This window comes from Haliotis asinina, chromosome 6 (assembly GCF_037392515.1).
Source record: "Haliotis asinina isolate JCU_RB_2024 chromosome 6, JCU_Hal_asi_v2, whole genome shotgun sequence".
Taxonomy (NCBI): Eukaryota; Metazoa; Mollusca; class Gastropoda; order Lepetellida; family Haliotidae; genus Haliotis; species Haliotis asinina.
This window is the reverse complement of record NC_090285.1, coordinates 66,440,169-66,449,383: the sequence shown is the minus strand read 5'-3', so window position 1 is coordinate 66,449,383 and position 9,215 is coordinate 66,440,169. Positions and strand designations below refer to the sequence as shown.

Below are 9,215 nucleotides of genomic sequence, written 5' to 3'. Positions count from 1 at the left end.
TGTCATTCTATATACTATGCCGTGCCATAACGGCAACGCTTCTTCATTTGTGTACGTTACATGGCGATATCCTAATCACGATATGTCACAGTATAATCAGCAGTTATTTGCCGAAGGCACAGTTGAAAATTGAGGGAAACACGTGTTGTGTCAATATTTTCTGCATTTCCTTACTTATGGTCATTTGCTGAGTTCCGCCTGTTTTTATATTATATATCTTAACAAAACTGATAACAGTTGCCAAAGAAAGACAGTAATCAGTTGGTGTTCAATAAAAGTAGGCGTGGGCAAATGGAGGCCAGGAGTAAAAGAAACCTTAAACTAAAACTTATACTTTATATACACTTAATGGTAATGGACAAAAGACTCACTGGTTATAAATTTAGAATCCAGCTGAGATCATGCTTGACACAACCTTAGCTAAGTATTTAGAAGATGAGAATGGTTGCCCTTCTTGTCTTATCTAATAATCTTCATACTAGTTATCATGTCTTGGTATGGCAAGTATGTAGCCACAGATAAAATGGGTCATGTCGTCCCCGTAACAAATCAGTTCTTAGTCCACACACAGTCATTCTCTCAGAGTCGTACACACACAATGATTATCCTTCTTCTCGCCCTTGCCCCCCTCGTGCTAGGGGACTATCCCTTTAGGAACACCTCCCTAGCCTGGGAGGACAGAGTGAACGACCTCGTTGGTCGTCTCACCCTGGACGAGATCAAGCTACAGATGACACGTGGTGGTGCTGGTCCTCAAGCCGGCCCCGCCCCTGCTATACCTCGACTGGATATCAAACCATATTCCTGGAACACCGAGTGTCTCCGAGGAGACGTAGGGGCTGGTGAAGCTACCTCCTTCCCCCAGGCCATAGGACTTGGCGCCTCATTTAGGTAAGACATTAATTCTGTCATTTGGATGTTCTTGTCTTTTCCAGTTTATACACTTACTACATGAATATGAAAATCCTTATCTGGATGAAATACAGAGCTGGCCCAGCTACATAAAACAACTGGACAAGCTCTGAAATACCCCTGACCTTGTATTTCCTGCAAGTCACGATACATACTAATTTATAGTAGTTAAACGTTTACGTGACGAAACGTTTGAAACTGTTTCGTCCTTCATGTAGCCCAGATCTGATATTCCGAGTGGCCCAGGCCACTGGTGAGGAAGTGAGAGCCAAGTATAATAACTACACAAAGTACGAGACATATGGCGACCACAAAGGAATCAGCTGTTTCAGTCCGGTCATCAACATCGCGAGAGATCCCAGGTGGGGAAGAAATCAGGTCGGTTTAATCTAAAAGTCACTTGCATGAAATTAAAGAATTGCCCTTGCAGCGGCACCAACAGAAAACAATATCAGCACATGCATGGAATTAAGGAATACTTTCTTAGTCTTTGCCACCTTAAGACGTCAGTTTAACTTTTAATAAGTTTGATTTTTCGACGATAATTGAAAAATCACTGGCGCCTAAACTTTGAATGAAGACCTGAAATAATTATATCCAAGAATAAGCTGCTGAATAAGATGTCATAAACAGTGTTTAAATAGTCATTTTCCGCGATCTTGTTTCGTCTCTCATGAGGTTGAACTCGCTTAACGCGCAATTGCAAAAAAAACATATAGAGGGTTACAAGATATTCCAGAAATATGTGTAAATTTCTACATATTTGCAAAATAGTGAAACTTTACCTTTACTCTTGCGCCACGTGTTCTTCGTTCACTGTCCAGAGAGGAAATGGACTTACATCTTCGCGCGGACCGCGCATCCTCCACTCCTCAATATCAGATCATGTCTGTGTGCCTGCCAAACTAAATGGCTGCTTGCTCAGATTTTTGCAAGTTTTCAAAGGCTGGTCTGTTTTTTCCTATAGGAAACATATGGAGAAGATCCATTCTTGTCAGGAGTCCTTGCTGCCAATTTCGTGAATGGACTTCAGGGAAATGATCCTCGCTACGTCAGAGCCAACGCTGGCTGCAAACACTTCAATGTCCACGGCGGTCCTGAGAATATACCTGTCTCACGCGCATCGTTTGATGCAAAGGTAACCTTTTAAAATGCACTCCTGATACTAAGTTACAGCGAGTTTAGTTTTACGCTGCTTTTATTAACATTCCAGCAATATTAATGTTGGTGGATCACCAGAAATGCCTGTGAAGGACTTATTTCGCTAATCGAAATCCAAAACTTGTGAGTTTGCATATAAGTGTTTCCTGGCATTATTCTTTTGGTGGGAGTGAGTGTGTCTAGTTTTACGCCACACTAGCAATATACCAGCTACGTGGCATGAGGTCTGTAAGTAATCGAGTCCGGTCAAATCAATCCACTGATCAACAGCATGAGCATCGCTCTACTCAGTTTATCTATGAATGAGTCAACTAAGTCAGCCAGCCTAACCACACGATCGCCTCTTACGAAAAGCATGGTGTCTGAAGATCAATTCGAACAAGATCTTCGCTGGTAGCTTTGGTAGGAATGCTGTTTGGTGTGTAGATATAAAACACACAATCAGAATGAATGTAAACTATGACTTTATTCCTCGATAAAGACGAAACATTTATACATACTGTTAAGTTCTAAGTGATATCAAGGAATAAAAGAAATGTTGTCATTTTATGCTTTTGGAATACAGAATTAATCATTTCAGGTGTCTGAAAGGGACTGGCGCACAACGTTCCTACCAGCCTTCCGCTCCTGTGTCAAGGCCGGGACCTACAGCCTCATGTGTAGCTATAATAGGTGGCTACAAAGTAACCGATACACAGTCTAATATACCGACAACACATTACTCCTAAAGCGTCCATGTCTATCTGTATGTATGTATGTATGTATGTATGTATGTATGTATGTATGTATGTATGTATGTATGTATGTATGTATGTATGTATGTATGTATGTATGTATGTATGTATGTGTGTGCGTGCGTGCATTCATGCATAATATTCCATGGCATGTTACGTATCCACTTCATCACGTGAATTCTTTGTTTGAAAGCATCAACGGAGTTCCAGCATGTGCGAACAAGAAGCTTCTGACAGATATCCTGAGAACTGAATGGGGTTTCAAGGGCTACGTGGTCAGTGACGAAGCTGCTATTGAGAACATCATCACCGAACACCACTACCTCAACAACAGTGTGGACACTGTCGCAGCATGTGTGAAGGCAGGATCTAACCTCGAGTTATCTTATAACAAAGATGAACCGGTGTTCTTTTCAGTGGGTACGAGCATGCAATGGATTTGAAGTGAACGAGTCGTATTTTGTTTCCTTAGTAGTCTGTTTTAGCTCATCATTGTGTCTTATTTTAGACATTGATACTTGAACTATATCCAGTACGCACATGTCCACAAACGATGCTGCCATCGTATCGTATGGTGGCAATCACTGGACTGTCTGTTCCAGACATTGTTTACAAACAATATAGTACATCTGTAATACTAATAAACAAACATATACTCATGATATACTAAGTAGTCACAATTGTACAATCGAAGTCTTATGGATGTGGAAATTATCTTGTCACATCTCTTGTCTGATGTTTTTGTGCATATACAATTTAGTTCAAATCGGGTTAGGGTGCATTAAGATAAAGCAGCACCAATAGCTGTTTATGCCACAATGAGATACAAAATACACCGCTACAACAAAGACTGTATGCGTAAAATGTTCTTCAATCTTATTCCTTTCACGTCGAATCGATCCGTTTCATTGCATAATCATCCCGGTTATTCAAACTGTGGATAGAACCTTTGAACTATTCAGGAAACACAATGCCTTGGAAGCTTATATGTGACATTTAGAAACACCATGAAAATTACCAGGAATTCGAGTACCTGTTAATAATGGGCAAAGACATGTCATGGCACTAAGATTTGTTCAGCGTTAAATTGAAGTATTTCGGTTTTCCATATAAACGTGTTCAGATATGTACATGAACATATTAAGCAGTTAATGTAACTGTCAGTTCCATTTAAGTTAGCAACAATACACTTCCGTTGATGCCAAAGAATTGTTTCTTCCACAATGAACGAAACATTATGTCAAGGTAAGCTATCGGTGCTGTTGTTTGGCTTATAGTTGATGCTGTGAAACAAGGGAAACTTACTGAAGACGAAGTCAGGACCAGTGTGAAGACATTATTCAACGTCAGAATGAGGCTTGGAGAGTTTGACCCACCGGAAATGAATCAATACACAAAGTTGAACATGTCAATAGTCCAGGGCGAGGCTCACAGGAATCTCTCTGTTGAGGCAGCATTGAAGACATTTGTGCTGCTGAAAAACGACAAAATTCTTCCCTTAAAACCATCGAGCTACAAAAGTGTGGCGGTAGGTATATGAGATTGAGGAAACTCTTTTGTAATCGTATTTTCAAGAATGGTATTTACGCTGAAATTTAAGATGAACACTTCCTGTGTTCTTACCATCCCTATTCTTTTAAATTGTGAAGATGAAAACTTGCACAGGAAGTTGCATGCTTCATTCTTGTCCAACAGGTTGTCGGACCAATGGCCAACAATACATATCAAATGTTTGGAGACTATACTCCAACAATTAACCCAACATACACTACCAGGCCATTACAAGGCGTACAGTCCATCTGGTCTACAGTGAGGTATGGTGCCGGATGCACCGACAACAAATGCATTCAATATAACTCCCAGGAAATCCAGACAGCAGCAACTGGCTCCGATCTCATATTTGTGTGTCTTGGAACAGGTGAGTTAATGCCTGTGTTGTTATAGCTGTCTATGAACCAACGTTAGGGCACCCTTGCACGTAGTATCTGATAGGCCATATTCCAACTTAGTTCATGTGTTTTACGCTCTGAAACAATGTAAATCCAATGTTAGGCATCTCTTCATACTATTTGCTAAGAGATCAAAGTTGTCGCCCGCTGTAGGACCAACTGTTATTGTGTTTATTCGTTTGGCTTTAATAAACTGATAAACATTTGGGTTTCTAAAACTGCCTTATAATAACTGGTTCAAAGCGGCATTAACCACAACTGAATCACTCACAAGCTCAGAAATATATTTCTCTGTCACTTGCAAGACTACCTTTTGAGTTAAAACGAAGCTCATCTGCATTTTTGTATCGTATTTTTCACAACGATTAAATATAATATATAAAGACTTGGCATAAATGTGTGTATGATCCATATTGACAAACAAGATTATTGCAAGACCTACCCAACAGGCGAAGTTTCTATGAGAACGTTTGCATTCAGGTCAGGAACTTGAATCTGAGGCCAACGACAAGGCCAACCTGGATCTCCCTGGACAACAGCTGCAGCTGCTGCAGGATGCCGTCAACGCCGGGAAGGGTACGTGGGAGATGGAATACACAATTGTTACGATTATTGTTCAATTTGTTCAGCTCCTGATGATTTCAAAGTGTTCACTAATCAAGTCTCACTATCTATCTCCAGGTAACAAGATCTAATTGTTCTAATTCCAGCGTCTGGTGCCAAAGTCATCCTCCTTCTTTTCAATGCTGGACCTCTCAACATTACATGGGCTGTCGAGAGTTCAAATGTACAGGTTATCGTGGAACTATTTTTCCCAGCCCAGTCAACAGGCGAGGCACTTCGAAGAGTACTCTTAGCAGAGGGACCAAACTCAGTTCCTGCCGGAAGACTTCCGGTCACTTGGCCAAAGTATATGCACATGGTAGGATCTCACCCTGGTTTCGCCACTGGACATTTGACCTGTTCTTGAGCAGACATTCGTTAAGTCAGTTTGCCTTGTATTCTGAATTCAAAATATTATTCAGTGAAATGTGCGTTACATTAATAACAATATCACATCTACAGAGACAGCTATAGCTTATTGGTTGGTTCTGAGATTGAGATTCAATATATTGGTAATATGATCACCAATCAACAACCTGCTCTGTGACTAGCCAGTATTCGCTTTCAATTGCTGACCAGGTTGGAAAGTAAGTCCAATGTAACTTACCATCGTTCCAATCGCAAACACAAAACAGGATGTGTACACCATCGGTGGGTATACCAGCCTATGAACCAGCCCATATTCTTTCACAAGGTGCCTGACATGACCAACTACTCAATGGTTGAACGCACATACCGGTACGCCACGTATCCAGTTCTCTTCCCCTTCGGCTACGGCCTGTCCTACACCAGCTTCTTCTACGACATTTTGGAGTATCCCGATCATGTGACAGCCGGGACTGACTTCACTGGTGCTGTCCTCTTTGTCAATCAAGGCTCCTTTGATGGCGATGAGGTATGGAGTTCTGAAAGAAAACATCTGTTGCCTGATAATGCAACAGTGTCGTAAACATGATTTCATCGTCCTTCCTCCCTCCGACCTCATTAGGCTCATCGTCAGTTTAGAATAAATATATGCGGCATATTTTTGCAACACGTAAGATAATACAGTTTATGCGTATAACCGCTAATAATGTCGTTGACGCCTAACTCCTGTTGAAACGTGTATGACCAGTGGATACTCGGACATCGTACATTGACTAGCTGGAGTCGTGGCTTGATTTCAGGTCGTCCAGGTGTATATATCCTGGTCTAACGCTACTGTGACAGTTCCACAGCTTCAGCTGGTGGCATTCAACAGAGTGTTTGCACCACGGGGCGTTCAGACTCAGTGGAATTTCACCATCTCAGCTGAATCTATGGCAGTGTGGACTGACGAGAAGGGATGGGTTGTTGAACCAGGTAAGTCATCTCTTCATGGTGACGAACTACTTTTACCACATGAACAAAACACAGGGATAATCTAAGATTTGGGCTTCAGTAAACCCTAACCCAGTTACATACTAATTATAGCCGTTCCATATTGAGCGTTCCACTCGCTTGGTCCTCTGCAGAATGCTTAGTTAAGTAGTGGCAGTTCGGGCGACCGTGACTCCTAACTGGCCAAATAACATTCTAGTACTGGCACACACACATTCGAAGATAAACGCAACACCATGTTTATGCTCACGTGGTTTTTCCCAGTCTCAGTCCATCTCTCGAACCTCAACTTCACGAACAGACAGGGCAGGCTTGTACCACACGTGGAAACTGAGTCACGTGGTCTAGCTTCAGTGACTTACATCACACCACTCTACCCTCGCCAAACCGGCATCATATGGGGTTCCAGCCTGGCCATCGTTGGATTCGTTAATCTTATATCCGACCTTGCCCTCATGAATATTGTGCCAGTCTATGGGGATTTTTCGTCTCCATACCGTACCTAACCGTTGTGACTCATGAGCAACCCTGCAAATCTAAATACGGAATCTGATTTAATTCTCTCGTGGTTTTAGGGATGCATTTCACCATCTAACAGTATTATGTTCACGTAACGTACAGATTCCAGCACTTTTGGGCGTTGAGGTCCAAGTGGGATTCCAACTCACGCTGTCAGAGTGCAGCACATACAGGCTGATTCGATAACAAGTACACACCATCTGAAGTAAACTGAACTCACTCACTCACTCACTCACTCACCCAAACATCCATAAAAGTGATTCTGTTATCATTTCTTATATCATTTCGTAGTTATCTTGTGTAGTCTGACATAGCGGGTGATATTTTCTGAGCGATTATACATGCAACAACAAATTAACGCACATCCTTTTTCTTTTTAGGCGTCATGTCGTTCTGGGTAGGAGGTCAGCAGCCAAACGTCCAACCAGCCATCATCTCTAATGTCATTCATGGCCAGTTCACGGTCATGGGACAAAAAATACTTGGTCGATATTAATTATTTAGTTTACGTTTTCAATTATACATGTCATGTAGCAGCAGATGATAAACGTGGCATGCACCACCTTCGACATATGTATTAAGTAGGTGTTTAGAGATCTGAGAGCATCAGAATGGTGCTTACCAAAGCATAGAAACAAGGCACTCTAGTTAACGATAAAAAAATCTGTGTTCAGACTGTAGCTGTGTCTTCGACGATGTGAAATATTGGCTGTAATGGACAAGGCCAGGTTTAACAAGGACGGTTGGATTGTGGAAATAAGGTAGTCCGCTTTATCAGTCCATGATGAAATCATTTCTCGTCATAATTAATAAATTCAATCCTTTCATTATACGACCATATTCTGGCTAGTTGACAGACATTAGGTTCATAAAATTAAACATACTGGGTATCTGCAGTCACGGTAGGTATAATCTATAACCTGCATTGACAAAATTGTGAATAGCAAATTCTTTCCTATTGCGAGTGTAACGTTTCAGTACAGATTCTTGTTCCTTTCTCAAACAGGAATATGAGGAATGTTCTTCCCAACTTCTAAAATGTCACTCGAAGAAGCAGGTACAGCTGATATTTCGAAGAATGTTGGCAGATCGGAAATACTTCTTGAATTTAGAGAGAGCATGCTAGGTTTGCTTTCTCGGAATCCATTTGCAGACCTTTCCGTCAATGAAAACCGTTTTCGGTATCGTGTGAAACAATTTGAAGAACACTGTGGCAGAGACACAAACACAACTATTCCTAAGGCGTAGTGACCTTTGGCCATTACTGACGCCCTATCACTAGTATTACAGCTGGGGCTTTACAAGCAACACACTTTGAATGGAATGATATGATAACATGTTGCCTTTTGGAAAGTTGTCAAATGTAACACGTGTTGGATTTGGAAGATCGCATTCCCAGGATACTTTCTTGTAATTTTTTCGGCTACCATTCAAGGTTGTTAATTGCAAGTAAACAAAGTCTAACATACTCAGTCACCACGGCTTCAGTCATCAACACACGTGCGTGTGCGTGTGCTTGTGAGTGTACGCTACAATTACAAATCAAAATAATCATATGTGTAAGTGTAGGATGGTTCTTAGTGATGTAGAACTGCTCAAATCCGAATGTCTGTTCACTAACAGACCTAATTCTGGAATTATCCGCACACGCTATGCCCTTCCGGTGAAATTGCATCAGGAAGAACCATATATATAACCATTCTATACAGTGTCAATGTCGTCATTGCTACGAGTGTGACGTTCTATGGATAGTCAACTTCTTTATAACAATGAGTGCGACGTTTCGGTGTAGGTACGTGCTACATAACGGTGTTAGTACCTCGCACTCATTGTTATAAAGAAGTTATAAGTTGTCACCAATAAAACTTCTAAAATGCTTCTCAAAGAAAACTGAATTAAACTGCCACCTGCTCGAAAAACTATTCTCTCAGTAGTGATAGGCTAGGACACAGAATTTTGCAAACTTTTTGCACGCCGC

The 9,215-nt window shown here is 41.3% G+C and overlaps 1 protein-coding gene across 1 annotated transcript; it reads left to right on the top strand.

Moving 5' to 3' along the window:
• The first annotated feature begins 526 nt into the window (after positions 1-526).
• On the top strand, positions 527-8,069 carry LOC137287036 (uncharacterized). The gene is made up of 12 exons (XM_067819144.1): positions 527-891; positions 1,131-1,290; positions 1,880-2,050; positions 2,654-2,745; positions 3,001-3,227; positions 4,085-4,335; positions 4,503-4,725; positions 5,237-5,332; positions 5,467-5,678; positions 6,054-6,254; positions 6,526-6,700; positions 7,618-8,069. The coding sequence occupies exons 1-12, from the start codon at positions 599-601 to the stop codon at positions 7,731-7,733; spliced, it is 2,217 nt and encodes a 738-aa protein (XP_067675245.1). The 5' UTR covers positions 527-598; the 3' UTR covers positions 7,734-8,069.
• The last annotated feature ends 1,146 nt before the right edge of the window (positions 8,070-9,215 follow it).

Excerpts from the sequence above, each read along its gene's own strand:
- LOC137287036 (XM_067819144.1), top strand. The coding sequence starts at position 599 with ATGATTATCCTTCTTCTCGCCCTTGCCCCCCTCGTGCTAGGGGACTAT. Across the intron at positions 1,291-1,879 it reads CCAGGTGGGGAAGAAATCAG|GAAACATATGGAGAAGATCC; the intron begins GTCGGTTTAATC and ends TTTTTCCTATAG. Across the intron at positions 4,336-4,502 it reads CGAGCTACAAAAGTGTGGCG|GTTGTCGGACCAATGGCCAA; the intron begins GTAGGTATATGA and ends CTTGTCCAACAG.